An 18,601-nucleotide genomic window follows, 5' to 3' on the forward strand; every position below is an offset into this window, starting at 1 on the left:
ACACACACACACACACACACACTCACACACAGACACACACAGACACACACACAGAGTCTTCCCAAGACCAACCCCCATCATTTCCCAGTCATTTCCCAAACCTTTCCAACGTGAGCCAGCCGTGTGTTGTGTAACCAAGGTCGTACTGTACTGTACAACAGCAAATCAAATTACGAGAGTCAGTACAAAAAATGAAGATACAAAACATTTCTAATAAAGTGGTCAATGTAAGTAGTCTGGGTAGCCATTTGATGAACTGTTCAGCAGTCTTATGGCTTGGGGGTAGAAACTGTTCAGGAGCATTTTGGTCCCAGACATGGCGCTCTGGTACCGCTTGCCGTGTGGTAGCAGAGATGAACAGTCTATGACTTGGGTGGCTGGAGTCTTTGACAATTTTTAGGGCCTTCCTCTGACACTGCCTGGATGGTAGGGAGTTCGGCCCCAGTGATGTACTGGGCCGTACGCACTACCCTCTGTAGCACCTTGCGGTCGGATGCCGAGCAGTTGCCATAAGCAGTGATGCAGCCAGTCAAGATGCTCTCAATGGTGCAGCTGTGTAACTTTTTGAGGATCTAAGGGCCCATGCCAAATCTTTTCAGCCTCCTTAGGGGGAAGAGGTGTTGTCGTGCCCTCTTCACAACTGTGTTGGTGTGTTTGGACCGTGATAGGTCCTTAGTAATGTGGACACCGAGGAACTTGAAGCTCTCGACCCGCACCACTACAGCCCCATCGATGTAGTCCACAATAAGCTCCTTTGTATTGCCCACAGTGAGGGAGAGGTTGTTGTCCTGGCACCACACTGCCAGATCTCTGACGTCCTCCCTATAGGCTGTCTCATCGTCGTTGGTGATCAGACCTACCACCGTCACGTCGTCTGCAAACTTAATGATGGTGTTGGACTCGTGAACAGCATCGTTCCTGTTTCTCCCATTTCACAAGGTATCCGATTTTAATTGGAGCAATTACATTTTAATGACCACATTGTCATTAAATGTGTTTATGCTGTACTCCAAGCAGTGTAGTAGTCAGTTGTTTTCTGTATGCGTTTCACTCCAATGATGAAATCCATTTTCTTCCTTGAAGTTGCGGTACAAGTGTTCCAACACGATTACCACAAAGAGCAGTAGGAGTAGCTACGACAGATAAGAGAAGAAAACACACCACTACAAAATATACACAGAGCTGGACAAAGTAAGCCTGTTCAGTGATTTCATGCAGGATGTTTGTACTATTGCATCAGACTGTAAAAGTGAGTCATCATAGAGATTAAACCATTCATACATCATTTGACTGTTAATGATGTACTAGCAAGAGGAGTTTGAGGTTGAGCAGGATAGAATCGAGGTCACAGTGTCTTCAGATGCACCATCAAATAAATGTTAGCAAGCAAAATCAATTAGTCAAAAACTAGTATAGCATAGCAGCAATGTTTAAACACAGAAAGAACCTTATTAGCTTATTAGCAATAACATCTATGGATAGGGAATGACACATTTCCTCAAATATGACCAGGCGTCCATGTATAATGACTATCATCTTTAGTTCTGACATGGGTCCAACTCAGTGTTCCTCTGTCAGGGTCATAGGGTTTGTCCCTCCATTTATCCCTGGTTCTCCAGGATTGAGTGTTAGTCTCTCATTGTTTAGCATTGAGCTCTAACTGCTACTCATGCTGAGTCTTCTACAGTCAGAGTTCAGATACCAGTACTAAGAGTCTGGGCTTCACATCCTCTTCTCTGAAAGACAGGCAGATAAGGCCAGAAGAAAGGCTCTGTGCAGCTCAGTGTCTCATCTCAGCAGTGCTGGCTTCAGCCAGAAAGCCACGAGGCAAAAGGATTTAACACAGCCAGGCAGGGCAGGACGCTCCTCTTCAGAGGGGATTACTGGGAGCAGAGCAGGCCTGCAGAAAACGGACCCCCAACGCAGGCAGAGCCAGGGCTGACCTGGGAGCACGCACACACACACAAACACACAAATGGGGTTACCAAGCAGCGCAGACACACACAACTTCCTCACACACACACACACACACACACACAGAGGATGAGCTGCACATGTTGTTTTTCATTAGGGCAGACATGGTCAGGGACAAGGAGGCTTTGGCTGGCTGGGTATCTGGCTGTACTAGAGAGAAGGCAGAAGCCCTCATCCTCTCCTCTAACCCACCATGCACAGAGAGGCAGTGTGAGAGGGGAAAGGAGAGAGCGAGAGCGAGAGAGAAAAACAGATTAGTGAGAAGTGAGATTCAAAGTGATATGATGGAAGAGGGATTCCTAGTAAATGTTACGTAGGGAGTAGGAGAAAGGCAGTTAATTTTGTAGCAAGTGAGAGAATTGAAAGAGAGAGTGGAGTTGGAAAATGGCTTTTTCTGAGAAAGACTAAGTGTTATAGTGGGATTGGGAGTGAGAGTTGGAGAGTGGCCCACAAGTGGGATGGGTGTGATTGTGACAGAAAAGCACATGGCACGCATACTGTAAATTGACACAAACACACAACACACAACACACACACACCCGCGGCATGCATAAGGCATAGGGGTGCTGTTGGTGCCAGAGCTCCACAGCACTGCTGCCTGTTAAATGGAACATTATTCTCCTGATCTGGCATGACAGAGGAGGTCTAGCAGACCTCTAAGCTTTCAAAATGGTATTAAGTGCTTCAGCTGTGGATTACAGAAAAGTCAAATGTTTAATGCTAAAAAGGAAAAAACATACAGTTCAGCGCAGGGGTAGGCAAAACTGGTCCTGGAGGGCCACAGGCACTTCATGTTTTTGACCTGGAAGACCAGGTGTGTTGAATTTAGGCAATCATTGAACTGACCAATTATCTCAGTTGGTCAGGTGTGGTGCCTAGTTGGAACAACATCCTGCAGTACCTGCAGCACTCCAGGAACACGGTTGCCTACCCCTGGTTCAGCGGTTCACTTTTTTGTTAGAAAGTTCCCCGTTTTCGCCATCATAAACGGTAAGTGGTACAATAGTGATATTTATCTATTTTTCACAGCAGCGTGCGTAATCCATTCAGGTCAACTTCACACATGAGAGAATTCAGTCGGGGTGATACATGTCATAGGAAACATTAAGTCTTAATATTTCTGTCAGCCTTCACAAAGATTTCCCTGATGTTTGCTAAGAAGTGGAGCAACGTTGGCATAACATCAGCCCTACTTGACAACAGTGTCTCTACCTTGACCATAGTGAACATGTCATCATGACGTCATAGTGTTGACGTTCCTCTCTTTCTGTGTCCTGTGCAGAGATCTGTCTGTTGACACGGGGCAGAAGAACAGCCAGCGTCAAAGCAGACACCTACTGCCGTCTGTACTCTCTGTCTGTGGACAACTTCAACGAGGTCCTGGAGGAGTACCCCATGATGAGACGGGCCTTCGAGACCGTGGCTCTGGACCGGCTGGACCGCATAGGTAAGAGACTACATCATAGTAGAACATGACTATCAACTCCATCTGTATTATTGTAATTGAGCTGATCGTTACAGCCAATCATCTGCCTCTCCATTGTCAAGTATTGTGAAGTATGAATGTATTCAAAGACGTGTTACAGTCCCCAGGCAGCACTCTGTACTAGATTGCCACCGGTTAAAATCCCAGATGGAACAAATGAAACATGATGTTGTAGTAAATGGATATGGATTGGCTGAGTAAATTACAAAGTGGAGTCAGCTGCCAGTCACTGTACAGTACATGGAGGTGTCGGTCTGGGAATCAAACACAGATGTGCCAAAACTGAGGAATCCTCTGGAGGGGAGCTGTTTCCAGCTAAGTGAGCAGCCAGCGAAGAGGAGAGGAGGCCATGCAGTCAGTGTTTGTGTATGTTAGTGACCTGCTCAGGGCCAGTTGAGCCAGTAGGCCAAGTAAACAGATGTGTCATATTAGCTCAGATGTCTCCATCCCTCCCACGCTGGCCCCCACACATCTGGTACCGTGGGCCCTGGCTACCAGGGAGGAGGAACGGATGGGCACCACAGAGAGAGGAGAGGAGACAACTCTCTCTATTCTACAGTATATTGTTTTATCATTTTATGTGATAATCTCAGCAGGAAGGGACAGTGATATAAGTTAAAAGAGAGGAAAATCCCATGCTGGTGGTGAAGAACTCTCTATATCTAGCTCACCCAGTTGACCTAGCGAAAAGTAGTGTATTTAGTTTGGTTAGTTAGATACAAATTATATAACAGACAGTGACAGTAAAAAAAGTATGTCCTCTACCTACAGTAGGAGAATGGATCAATTCACATCTGTTGAATTGGCCCTGAAGAACAGGTGAGGTGTTTGTAATGCAGTAGTTATGGTTAAGTACCTAGAATACTGGTTATTTTAATTCCAGCACTACTTCAGTGACGTGTACAGTGTGTGTACTGATATGACGCTTCATTCAGTTCTTAACCTCAGCCAGCCAGCCCAGACAAATAAAAGGTTCACATTGAACGTCAGCATGCCTCTATCATAACTGAACTATCTCTTCATGCTTCATTATGGCCCAGGGTATGTCCGTAATGAGATGTTGAAAAATGTCTGCAGGCAGGGGGGCTCTTTCTTTGTTGAAAATGGCTGCTTTGAAGCGATGAGGTCCACTGAGGGAAAGCCTCCTCCTCCTCCTGCCTCCGATATCAACCTCTCCTGGGCCTGATGCCTGATGCCTTTGTGTCTGCATGTTGTAAATAGATGGTGTTCACCTTTCCCCAGCCCTCCTGCATAATGAAGTCATTCACACAGCGATGCCCTACTAATTAATTACTGTCTAAATGGACCCTGTGCAATCGGATCAGAGCTAGGCCTGCTACGGGTCAGGGCAGACCGAGAGACAGCCCCCAGCACTGCTCCCCCTAATCGCCAGCCTCTCATATCTGAAATGGAGAGAGATTGATCTGGGCCTAATTGCATTGACAGTAGCGAGCTGATACTAGCGTGCGGGTACTGTACATTTTCAAACCCACCACCTAGCACCAGCCTTTCAGGATTAGGGCTCTAGAACAAACGGCCATGTAATATAATTTAAATGTAAATTTAATATGCCATTTAGCAGACGCTTTTATCCAAAGCGACTTAAATTAACCCTGTTACTTCTGGCACATCCACCCAAGAGGGATGAATGGGCCATAGGGCCAGAGTTGAATTCACCTTTTCCAGAAGAAAGGCTATTTGTTACTTAGCCTGTCATAGTGAGCCATCTCAGGCCATCCCCATCCTGTCTCTGTAATCTGGTGAGTGGCTGACCCCTGACCCCTCCGCCACTCCCCATAGAGCTCTGGCCATCCAATGACAGCAGAGGAGCACTGCCCTACACTGTGAAATCACTGACATTAGTGTGAACACTGACCAGTCGCTCTGCTCAGCTTACACATTCTTTCCATATCAGTCAGCCATGTCCCCGTTCGGAGCCATGTTTGATCTGCGTTCACTTTGCCTCTTATCTACAGCTCCACAGTAAGAGCTAGTCAAACAACCACACACACACACACACACACAGCCTGCTGGAGCTATCATGCTTCCTCTGTGTTATTCCCCTTGGTAGGCTACGTTCCCTCCCTCCCTCCCCCTTTCTCTCTCTCCTCCAAATTTCAGCCAAGGTTTCTCTTTTCAAGCTCTGTCCTTGTGCTTGGTGCTGTTAGGGAGCAGTGCTTCAGAATTAAGCGACCGTGTGAAATAGGAATCAAAGAGGAGTCTGGGAGTAGGCTGATCACAGCCATTCTGACGCCCTTTAATAGTCAATGTGAAGCCTAGGGGCTAAAACTCAGTAACACTCAGTGGCCTTTGTTGGCAAATGTGTTGCTTGTTCGCAGGATCAGGGGTGATTATGATGTAGCTGGTTATTGTGCAGTAGGTCCAGGCCAGGCAGTGTGTAGCTAACTGTATAGTGAAAAAGGAATCTCTGCATACGTAATAAATCAGATGCAATTCCAGAGTATTTAGCTAACTAACTGGACGATCCAGGCTGATTGTACTGTTTCTGTCTGTCTGTCTCACAGGGAAGAAGAACTCCATCCTGCAGCACAAGGTGCAGCACGACCTGAAATCCGGCGTTCTCAACTACCAGGAGAACGAGATCATCCAGCAGATCGTGCAACATGACAGAGACATGGCCACCTGCGCCCACCTCCTCCAGAATATTCCTCCGCCTCAGCCCCCCTCTCCGGGGCACACCCCCGTCATCTGGGCTCCTCTCATCCAGGCACCCCTGCAGGCTGCTGCCGCCACCACCTCTGTGGCCATCGCCTTGACACACCACCCCCACCTCCCCCATCTCCCCGCTGCGCTCTTCCGCCCGCCAGTCACGGTCCTGGGGTCCAGGAACCTCCAGGACCCTCCCCCCGGCCGGCTGAAGAAGTTCCACACGGTGGCGCCCACCTCCTCCATGGGGCCTGGTTCCGCCGGGCCTGACTCCCCCTCCAGCACCCCGTCTAAACTGCACTGCTCTGGGATGGACACAGCCCTGCTGGCCTCCTTCCGGGCCCACCACACAACTCAGGGGTCAGGGGCAGCCAGCTCCAGTCAGCAGGTGTCCAGTAGCAGTGGAACCCAGCCTGGGCCTAGCGGGGCCTCCGCCTTCCCCTTTGGGCCTTTCTCCTCCTCTGGTGGCTCTCCCTCCCACAGCACGGCACAGAGCACGGCCCAGCTCCACTCACAGCCCCAGACGCAGCAGCCATTCCGCTGCACCACCCCGCCTCTCGCTGCCCTCTTCCAGCAGGGAGCCATGGGGGCAGGGATGGGTGGAGCAACAGGTGGAGCTACTGGGGGGGCTACAGGTTGGTCTTCAGAAGGTGCTACTGGAGGTGAAATAAGAGGAGCAATAGGAGGGGCTGCTGAGGGGGCCATGGGTGGGACAATAAGAAGGGCCACTGGTTGGGGTAGACGTGGGTCCATAGAAGGGTATAATACTGGAGGGCATATAGGAGGAGCCACTGGAGGGTACTCAGGAGAACCTAGTGGTGGGCACATTAGAGGAACTAGTGGAGGCCATATAGGAGCTACTGGTGGAGCAATGGTAGGGGCAACTGGAGGGCATATGGGAGGGGCAATGGTAGGGGCTACAGGTGGAATGACAATTGGAGTTCTGGGTACCTCTAGTTCTGGTTGTAGTATCAGCCCCCAGTCCACTGGTTCATCCGGCCACATTCAGCCCTGTCAGCTGCTCCACAGCCAGCTGCCCCCCAAGCCTCCACAGGTGGGCTCCCTGCAGCAGTTCGCAGGCGGGGGCAGGACTCCAGGTGGGTTCTACCACACCCCCCCTCTAGGCTCCCCATCCTCCACCTCCACCCAGCAGGCCCCAGAGTGCTCCCCATCTTCCCTGGCCCAGTTCAGCCTGGCAGGCTTAAAGTCTGGACTTCAGTCTGGCCTCCAGTCTGGCCTGGTCCCTCAGCTGTCCCTGGAGAGGTCTGCCCTGGCCTCGTTGGCCCAGTACGGCTCAGCTAACGGCTCGCCCTGCTACACCCCCCTGGGGCCCAGCCCCACGGTCCAAAGCCCAGTCACAGGAAGGACTTTCCACTACAGCAACTCCTCCAGTGCCACGGGGTCCCACAGCTCTCTGCTCATGCCCCAGACCTCCCTCCCCAGCCAACTCCCCAGCCAGCAGCACGCAGCCGGTAGTGAGTCTCTGCTGGGGCTGGGCAGCTTCTCTGAGGATATGAAACTATTATCCAGTTCTAACCCCTCCCTGCCCCAGGAGGTGGCCCAGGCCATGGGATACTCCTCACTCCCGCGTTCCTCACCCTCTCGCACCTCGCCCCCACGCTCCTCACCCCCACACTCCTCACCCCCACGCTCCTCCATGGAGGCAGGATACTGCCTCTCCTCGCCCTACTCCTCCCCCATCCTAGTGCCCAAACCCTGTAGCTCGGTGCCAGGGCACATGACTCCTCCTGTCCCTGCCCAGATGTCTCCAGGACACCTGCAGCACCAGACTCAGTCCCCTGCGGCCTCCCCGGCCCTGCCGCCACGGAAAGGCTCGGCAGCCCACTCTGAACTAGAACCTGTCCGCTCCAAACTAACCTCCAATTTGTGAGGTTTGATCACACCCTCCTGTGCACCATCCCTGGACTAGTACACAAACGATCTTCCTGTATGATGTCATTCTCTTTTAGGCTTCACTGTGTTCTAATCTTTATCATTTCCAAGATCTTAATATTACTGTGATTTAAAAGATGCTTAACCAGGTAACTTAGAGCTCCCTAGACTACTACTCTTTATTTGTTTTTGTTTTGTCCTCTTCCTTTCTTTATTCCTACGTATATGCATAGAAATATATTTAAAATATATGTTAATCAAGGGACAGGAGGGTGTGAACAAAAAATTATATCCATTTAAGCGATGGTAACTTATTTATTTCTAACTATGCCAAATTCATATGATGGGGTTTGGTTTGATGGTTAAATGGACAACACAATAGTACTTTTTTGCAGGAACCTATGCACTAATACCTGCATGTATAGATGCTTTTTTGTGTTTCAAAAGAACAGAATCAAACTTTTTAGCAGAAAATACATGCTTCAATAAGAGCAGACTGACTTATTTTGTCATCCCGTACAGGATCACATATTGTTGATCTATTATCGATTAGATTACTTATTTATCCACTGTATAGACTTTACGAAACCTTCCGAGGTGGAGAAGAGATTTTAGGAGACCAAAAAGACTTTCCTCTGGAGTGATCAATCTGCCTCCTCTTTGGCCTGTGTGTCATTGTTGTATTGTGGTAATATTGGGGGGTGTTGAGTGGGCTACAGGCCCTCCATCCCAGTAGTAAGACAGACATCAAGTATGATGTGTTAGTGATAGGCTTCCTGCTGTCCTCAACCCTGTCCTAACAAATTCACTTTGTCTTCCAAGCTCATCATGCCGCAAATGTTTTGGATGGACAAGGACAAGTTGAGCCCTGCAATCTGTGTGCTATTGGACAGAGTGTGTGCATTTATGTGAGTGTGATAGTTACTGAGTGTGAGTGTGTGCTTGAGTGTGTGTTTAAGAGAGAGAGAGAAAGAGAGAGAGAGTAGTCTGATGCAAGGCAAGATCTTGCTGGACTAACCAAGAGGGGTTTTGCCTTTTCACAAAACTAGGACTACCATCCCAGCTTGTGTGTAGACTTGTGTACCTCCAGGACCCTTCAATCTCTCAATGCTAGAAAAGACTATACTCACTAGTGCTCCCAGAGCTGTCAATCACACATACTTCACAGTCAGATAATGTAGCAAACACACAGGAAATAGACAAGTTGCACATAAGCAATTACGTTTATTATTGTAATGATGTCAGATACCTGTTGAAGTGCTGCTTGATAGAAAATATCTTACCACTCCACATTACTACCCACAGCTGCTATAAGGTCAACATAGACATTCTCCCACATTGAATGCCAGTGTTGAGTTGAACATGTTGAATGTATGCACATTTCCTTTATTTTTGTTTAGAATAAATATGGGTTATGCAGTTTTACATCAAGGAGGTACAGACAGAAAGACGGGTCATGACAGAATAGAAATGGTAGTTGTGGACAATTTCATAGTACTGTATGTTGAGCTTAATCCCAGAGGACAAGAATGGTTGAAATTACGTCATTCCAGCCAGATAACATGACGTAATTTCAACCGAATAACATGACGTCATTCCAACCAGATAACATGACTTCATTTCAACCAGATAACATGACGTAATTTCAACAAGATAACATTACATAATTTCAACCAACCAGCTTTGCCTGGCTGTATGTTCTGTATAGATAGGTAGCAGTAATCACCTCTGCCTCTCTCCACAGCCCATCCCTCTCCCGCTCTCCTGCCCATCATAAGGAGCAGCATGTTACCCTGGGTTCAGACAGCTGGGTCCATCTCTATCTCAGTCACACCACTCAGCCACAACACTCTTTTTTAACAACACAGCCGCTGACCTCTGACCCCCTGTAGCCAGCCTGGGCTAGTTGACAGAAGTGCACAGTGACCACACTCTAGTCCCGCATTACTACCTCCCTCAGCAGGCCTGTAACAAGGGCTAACCACACACATACACACACACACACACACACACACACACACACACACACACACACACACACACACACACACAGGAACGCACGCACATGCACACGGACATGCACACACTCATACACATGCATACACACATACAAGCCATGGCAGTCTCCCAGTGCAAATTGCAGTGCTGAATTGAATTAATTTGAACTGGACACAGTAAGATTTCTATTGATAAAAGGGCTTTTAAAATTAGTTTTTTCTCCTATTGGAGTGCTTGCAGATCTAAAGTATCGGTTTTAAAACGGCTTTCTCTACTTCCCTCTGTTTGTTGTTGTTGTTGTTGTTTTACACCTGGTCTTCATCTGCAGCGAGGCGCTATCTATCTAGAAAGCTCTGAAATATTTATTCACTATCGGTGTCTGTCTGACATGTGGCACCTGCCTCCCTGACAGGCCGGCTGACAGTGGGAAACCCACAGACATCACCTATGACAGACAGACAGGGAGGGAGGGAGGGAGGGAGGGAGGGAGGGAGGGAGGGGCATTTATTCTCTCAGATTGAACACTCAGCAGCATGACTGGCAGTACACGGGGAGGGAACAGGGAAGTGATCAGCTCCAGTGGAGGAATATTGATGTCTGTAGTGTGTACAGTGCAATCGTTAAAGCCTGTGACTGCTGGAGCTAATAGACTGCCGTGGCTGTTTCACATCTGAACAAAAAACAACTAGAACCTCAACCGGTTTGTTTATTTTCCACAATATGACCTTATTTAGTCTAAGAGTTGGGAAATGTGACTACTTTGGATCGGGGTTGAGGGAGCTAGTGGTTGAGACAGAGGAGTAAATGTGAGGAGACACTAATATATTGAAGGAATGATGTGGTTGGACAGACGGTCAGGGCGCTGACAGGTAGACAGGCACCCCATGGCGTCCTCAAGCTGACGAGCTGCTTGTTTTCTGGGGGACGTTGAAGGCATGTCACCCCTGCCTGATGATTGTTCCTGAGCGCTAGTGGAGGTTCGTGGGAGGGAGGAGGATATTGATTTGTGGGGATTTGAGGCAGCTTTTGGGTGTTGCTGAGGTAACGATGTGTGTGCCTGTGCGTTTGTACATGTCTGTGGGAGAGATCTTAGCCCAGCGTGCTCAACCCAGTGCCAGGGTCGATGTCTGGGAGTGGTCGGTGTCTGAAGATGGATGGTCAGGGGAGGCACAGGTCATGGCTTAAAGAGAGATAGACACAAGACAGTGATTGATTAGCTGGGTCTGGACCTGACCTGGAAGACCTGGGCCATTATCACAGATAAGGAGGTGCATATAGTGTATCAATCATTCCAGTCTGCCGCTGTCATTCAGGGAGCTGTCAGTGTCACGTCTGAATGTACATGACTCTGTCTCTCACCTAGGCCACACCTCCCTGACAGTGAACTGTCTGGTCTTCCTTTGATGCTATTTATTCTTAAAGTGGATTGTGTTGTCTTTGGCCGTGTCTACACTTGACACTAACATGCGACTTCTGCTATCAGAATATGAAGATCGCATTGAAAAGACTGGTCTAGATGCACAAAAGTCCCATTGTGGTCAGGTCTGGCTGACCACTTCAGGAGGTGGTCAGTGATTTTTTTTTACATTTTAGTCATTTAGCAGACGCTCTTATCCAGAGCGACTTACAGTTAGTGAGTGCATACATTATTTGTTTTTATACAATTAGCTGGGCCAATTGTGCGCCGCCCCATAGGTCTCCCGGTCGCGGCCGGCTACGACAGAGCCTGGATTCGAACCAGGATCTCTAGTGGCACAGCTAGCACTGCAATGCAGTGCCTTAGACCACTGCGCCACTAGGGAGGCCCGTGCTATATTCAAATGCAGTATGCATTATCTGCAGATTTCTCCTCAGTCTGGACACAATCAGGCTACCGAAAGTGCATACAGTGAGCGACGTCATCAGCACTCTGCCCACAAGTCTCCAGAAAACATGTATTTTGGGTGCGAGAGGCACCTTTTCTTAATAATGTTGGAGGAAATACATACCTAGCATGTGAGGAACGTGTTTGCTGGCTTCATAAATGCTAGCCAGCTAGCTAATATAAAAATACAAATAAATGTTTTGTTTGGCTAGAGTTATGCTAACCCGTTTGCAATCCCTTTAGCTTTGCTAGCTAGCTTGCTGGCTAGTTAGAGGCTAGCTGGCTAGTTAGCTACAGTAGTTGGCTACTGCCATCAAGTTGTTTTGTTATTATCAGATTTAGCCTGTTCCACCATTTGCAGAATGCATACTGCATTTGAATAGAGCACGGGAAAAGGGAATCCAAACACACTGTGGACACGGTAGACACATTTAGGTGTAGACGCATGACGTGTTCGGAATTCCATGATTAGAATACAAAAGCTGCATGAACTGTCAAGTCTAGACACGGCCTTTGATTAATTGCTGCTGATCCATTTCTAGTCTTCTATAGATTGTCTTTAAGAATGTCAGTGGGGAACAGAGGCAAATAGAGGCATAGCAAGTTTATGTCCTTGGAGATTTCAGAGCTCATCCATAAAGACCATCTATAGTAGACTATAAATAGACTTAATTCTACAAAACAGTGAACCGTGTTTGAATTCTACATATCAGAGACTGATTCAATATACAGTAGAGCTATTTCCATTACATTTCCCTTTTATCATCCATCCAACATGGGAAGGTTGATGTGTTGTGAAATGCCAGAGAAAGCATATGAAGGACATATCAAGGACAGTGAGAGCATGGCAACTAAAAACTACTCAATCCAAATACAAACAGCCCCTCCATTCTGAATTCATTTCAAGATAGACAGACATAATCCTTGGCTGTTGTCTTTCTGTAATTCAGTATAAACAGACCAAATGAGTTTACTGTAGAATGGCTGGGTGGAAGTTTGTTCTCCTTCCTTCTGCCTGCAGATGCATGTTATTGTGTTCACCTCTGTCCAGATGACTCCAGGGCCTTACTTAGCGTGTTAGCATGCTCTGGTCCTAGCACTAGCCAGGGCTGGAGAGCTGGAGGGAATGGAGGGAATGGGATTCTGTGCTGCTGTTGTAGTGCTTCATTATGGACTCTGTCTGTACGGGAGACTTGGAGAAGCTCCACCTGGCATACCCAGCAGCATTTCCAATTCATGGCGGTCTCTGTAACACAACACATTTTGATTCCATTTGGGCCACTCCCAATTTCAGAACCTAATCTTTGCCTCCCCACTTCCCTTTGTGCTGTATTACTGGGCCGTGAATGTGGGTGGGGGAATCCAGTGGTGCACACTAAAATAAAATCAGCTGCAGTGATTGAGGATTAGATGTAACAGCAGCAGAATTGAACCTGGTATTTCGGAGGCTGGGGGGAGAGAAACCGTTGTATTTACTAGACGCCTTCATTACTCATTTATAACCACAGATTCATTCTTAACCTTCAACAAACAAACCATCCTAGCATATGTAGGCATCTGAGGCAGGGCCACACGAAGCAACACATTTCAATAAGAGAAATCGCATGTGGTTAAAACTACTGTTTATGGCAGGGCCTGATGCAACTGACCTTTTTTTCCCCAATGCTTCGGTCAGATAGAATAACATGATAATTATGTGAGTTTAATCCCAAAGTATGCTGTTGGGAGCAGTGTTAAGGGTGCAACCCGGATATGGCCCAGTTTAGTGAGTGTGTAGCAAATGTGAGTGCGACAAATCCAAGGATGGATGGAACGCATGAGTGTGCAATTCAGAACTGCATCACCTAGCAACACAGAGGTGTCATGGGTGTTAGTCAAATAAGGCTGCTTTGGAGCAAGACCCTCCAGTCCTCCTCACTGGCTTAGGGGGGAAAGGGCATTCAGTACATGGAGTGGAGGTGAGGGCTCAGAACCAACCTGCTTCTCTCTCTTACTGTAGCTTTCTTTTTGCTGAACTATATATATGTCACATACTCTGATGTTACTTAGGATCATATGTCAATGTATATTTACCTATACAGATTTATATATTTCCATAGGACCTATTTATATTTCTGTATTTATTTTAGATTCTTAAGTGATGTCATCATCACCATGATAATGATAAGCAATGTTCACCAAACTGTGTGTATGTACAGATTCATATCTCCATTATGGTTTTTAAAAGAAACCTGTTTTCATTGTATAATCTCTTTGACTTTGGTAATGTGCAGGAGTGGGACATGACGCGCTACGGTACATCACTTTCTATCAGATGGCTTTTTTCTGTTTTGTAACCGCAGTGACAGTCCCACAGCTCTCACACAGACATCTCTGCGGAGGACAGTATTTTTGACTGCTTTGCTATGGATCAATGGATATCAATATATATTTTCTGTGTTTAAAATGGGAACCATGGGAAATAGCAATAAGGGAGATGTACAGGTATGGTGTGGCTGGCTGTGTTTACCAGACACTGTGCTATCAGCACGACCAGCGCTGTCCACAAACAATGTGGATGATGGGGGTGAATGGAGCAAAGCAGAAATGGGGTTGTTAAAAAGCACACATACTGGATAATATTAAAAAGGTATAGAATAAAATATAAGGAACATCTGCTTTGAGTTTTTTTCCCCCATTGTTTTATTCAGTGTTTGCTGTGAATTGGACCAGACTGTCACGATCGTCACTTGAAGAAACGGGCCAATGCGCAGCGTTGAATGCGAACATCTTTATTTAAATTTCACCACACGAACAAAAACAACAAAACGATACGTGAAGTCCTTGGGTACATACACAAACCAACACGGAACAAGATACCACACCACACAAATGCCAAACGACTACCTAAGTATGGTACCCAATCAGAGACAACAAGCAACAGCTGATTCACGTTGCCTCTGATTGAGAACCACCCCGGCCAACATAGAAACACATAACATAGACTCTACACACCCTGGCTCAACATAACAGAGTCCCCAGAGCCAGGGCGTGACACAGACGCACACACGTGCGATAAACAATACATTCACTAGTACACGTAGACATAAGTTCAGTACACACATCCTGCCTTTCACATACTCTCATCACCACTCAACCATTCTCTCTCACTCTTTTCCCCTCTCTCTTTTACTCTCTCTCTCTCTCTCTCTCTCTTATGCACACGCTCACAGGCAGGCAGTGAGAAGAAGTGAAGCTCAGAATGCTATGCTGCATGGCAGACTGTAAAAGGGAGACTGTCTAACTCTGCCCCTGTGAGCACTCAGCCATCTGTTTCATTAGAATTCCCCCTTGAGGTAACCTTCCCTGGGAGAGGAGAGAGAGGGACTCATTGAAAGTGAAGGCCTTTTGTTTTAGATTGTCTCTTGTAATTATACAGAATTCTCCTCTCGTGATATACGCCTGCTGTGAGGAGTGTGCAGAGATTGGCATGAGGCTGCCTACTAACCCCATGTTTAGAAATGAGACAAAACCCTGCATAGCAAGCAAGCCAGCAAGTGAGTAGCACTTCTCCGACGTGAGAGTCTCATATTCTCCGACTGTGGATATATGTGTGCATTGGGGTTGATCATTGAGGCCACAGTGACATCCACCCCACTGCCTCGGAGCCCATCATCTTGGTTTCTCCTGCCATAGTGGATGGACAGCTAGAGCTAATGCCTTTTTGTGAAGCATCTGGGATAATCTGTTCTGGGCCTCCTTGGTTCAAACTCAACAGTAATGAATCCCAGTCATTGCCCTGTGAGCCCGAGGCTGGGGTAGAGCGGCTGTGTGCGTGTCGGTTTCTCTCAAGTCTTCACTTCTTTCCAGATGACCAATTAGACTCTCTCTCTCTCTCTCTCTCTCTGCCATAGCATTTTGTGGTCATGGAGGGGGCGGTAAGCAGGCCTTGACTTTTACATAAATTAAAATGTTTTCATAGTGGCATTTCAGGGGACATGGGGATTAGAGTGGATTTCAACAAACCAGAGGGATGAAATTTAAGTATGCTAAAAGTCTAAGAGCTATGCTACAGTTCTGCTCTGGATCAAAGGGAATAACCTATCATTATATAAATTCACATGAGCACAACAAATATTCATCATTATATGGTTAAAGAATCCTTAATTGTATGTATGTGTAGCCCCATGTAGCTCAGTTGGTAGAGCGTGGTGCTTGCAACGCCAGGGTTGTGGGTTCGTTTCCCACGGGGGGCCAGTATAAAAAAAAATGTATGCACTCACTAACTCTAAATTGCTCTGGATAAGAGCGTCTGCTAAATGACGTAAATGTAAATGTATGTTTGCCAATATCCCCTTGTAAAAGGAGAAAACTGCCTTTGGATCGACTACTCATCCTTTTTTTGCACATCTTCTCACGCTCGTGCTGAAGCATGCTGGCCTGCCCCCTTGTTTTTTGGCAGGCCTAGACATAGAACACTCAGTAACACACACAGAAACTACAGCACATCCGTATTAGTGTTTTTCCCCCCTATAAAATCCTACCGTCAAAGCCTTTTGACATCTGCCAGCATGTTCGCAAATATTGTCAAAAGGCCAACTTAGCAATGCTCCAGCCTTTGATGCACATGGCTGAAAGTTTTTTGTTTGTATCGATGTGTTTATTTTGTGGGGTAGCTCCCTAGGGTATTAGGGTTCAGGGAAGCGTATGCATGATAAACCCCGGGATTAAGATGGCCACAGGCCACCCAACCTGATCCCCAGTTTCACACAAAAATTGTCATTTTCCCTATAAAACTTGTCCGAGATGGTCATGGATGGGCACATGCCTGCCCTATTTAGAATTAGGAGAAAGAGACAAGTGACATAACTGGACTATCTGTGAGTCGGTCCACTTTAGGGAAAAGGTCTTTACTGTTATGACGTGTGCTGCTCTGGGATTTGTGTGACATTTCACATGAGCATTAGCTCAACATAGGAGCTGTGCAGTAACTCATCAGCTTTATTGTAGGTTAGGGTGTATTTTACTGTTGAACAGGTCATGGTCAGTATTAGAATCATTGGAGATAGTATCTGTTTGAATGTGCTAGTGCTCAATTCATCCGAGATCCCAGCAGCTACTGTATAGCACTGTCTCATGGACCATTACAGAAATGATATTCTGCCTTGAGCTTCATTCCCCTGAGAGATTCCAACATGAGGACAAACTGCTCAAATCATTACCCTCACGTCTGCTAACAGTTCTCACTGTCTGTTTATGAGAGCCTGCCTGCCTCACTCAGCCAGCAGACAATACTACTGTAGCTAGCTAGCTTACTAATGCTAACCTCACAGAGTACATTTTATTTTGGGTGGGGGGGGGTTACATGTACATTATCCATTTCAAATTATACGTTTATTAAACATGTACCCGTAGGCTGCCACTCAAAAGAAGAAGAAAAAACATTAAGAAATACATATAGAGGTTAAGTGATAAGAAATGCAGTATAACAGGTAAAAGCTAATTCTTATGTCTTATGCTAAGCTAACATATTCATACCTTTCAACCCATGTTCACTACTAAACCTTACACCCTACTAATCTACACGGTGACCTGTCTGTTAATGCTCACATCACATAGCCGGGCCTGCCTTTTTTCTAGGAATGCTTATATATAAACTCTGGCATCCCTGGTACTGTAATGCTAAAACTCTAGTTCTGACTGCCTGTCCGTGTTTTATCCTCATATTGGCTACAGTTAATTTGTTTTACTATCTTCTTGAGCTCCGGATAATTTCCATATCATTCAGTCAACCTCTAAAATTGGCTACTTTGGAGTAAAAAATGAAATAGATTAAATTGGTTTGAGAAACATTTATTTTATTTAACTTCAATAACAATTCATGGCTGGTGATCCCTGCACAGTGTCCTCCTCCTCCTCCCACCTTCCTGAGCTAAGCCCTGGACATGGCGAGGAAGGATTTCCCATCTCCATAGCCTTTCTTCTCCCCCATGGCTCTGCTCTGGAAAGATTCCTCTCTTCTGACCCTCCTCTCTCTCACTCTGTTTGTGGTGGAAGGGTAAATGCTACTCAACAGAAGCCCCCACTGCCCCATGCTCCCAGTTCCCTGCTTATCATATTAGCCCAAGCCCTTGAGCTTCTCTGTAACAGGGTCTTCCTTGAACCGAGCGGGAGAAAACAGACCTGGGTGGCTAGATGGCCATACCATAAACCATGTAGACTCAAATTTGAAGAAACAGTAAATGTCCTTGGCTTGTACACCAAGATCACCTACTGTAACAGAGCTTCTGGAACACCTGTAAAGGAGGCAGGCTTGTGTCCCTTTCATTATTTAAAGTATTCAGGGGGAGAAAACGGCATCTTTCTGCATCTAAACCTCTGAGCCCCACGAGAAGCAGTTTAGAGCATCTGAGGATAGGATTACCAATCGCTTATACACAGAGCCCACAATTTCCATCTCTCTCTCTCTTTCACCGCTTATCAGTGAGCAGTGGGGGGACTGAAAACAGCGCACATTCATCACAATCACCACAGACACACATTTAAGGGCATCAGACGTTCTAAGAGAAATTGAAAGTGACAGATATGCGCAAGTGAAGAGACCGGGGTCACCCACAAGTGGGGCGAAGAGAGCTTTGAAAAGTCTTATACAGTCACCTCAAATTATTGGCAGCCTTGATAAAAATGAGCAAAAAAATACTCTTGGGTTTTATAAGTTAATCTCTTCTTAAAAAATTGTA

The 18,601-nt window shown here is 46.6% G+C and overlaps 1 protein-coding gene across 1 annotated transcript in view; it reads left to right on the top strand.

Moving 5' to 3' along the window:
- The window catches only part of LOC311128550 (potassium/sodium hyperpolarization-activated cyclic nucleotide-gated channel 4-like), a gene marked incomplete at both ends in the record, with an annotated part of 72,910 nt that extends 64,892 nt beyond the window's left edge, over window positions 1-8,018 (top strand). Inside the window, 2 exons of the mRNA XM_084160738.1 lie at window positions 3,257-3,421; window positions 5,986-8,018. Of these exons, the coding sequence (XP_084016864.1) occupies window positions 3,257-3,421; window positions 5,986-8,018 (2,198 nt within the window). The remainder of the gene's footprint in view (window positions 1-3,256; window positions 3,422-5,985) is intronic.
- Between the last annotated feature and the right edge of the window lie 10,583 nt (window positions 8,019-18,601).

This window comes from Coregonus lavaretus (assembly GCF_964263955.1).
Source record: "Coregonus lavaretus genome assembly, chromosome: 4".
In the NCBI taxonomy this organism is placed as follows: domain Eukaryota; kingdom Metazoa; phylum Chordata; class Actinopteri; order Salmoniformes; family Salmonidae; genus Coregonus; species Coregonus lavaretus.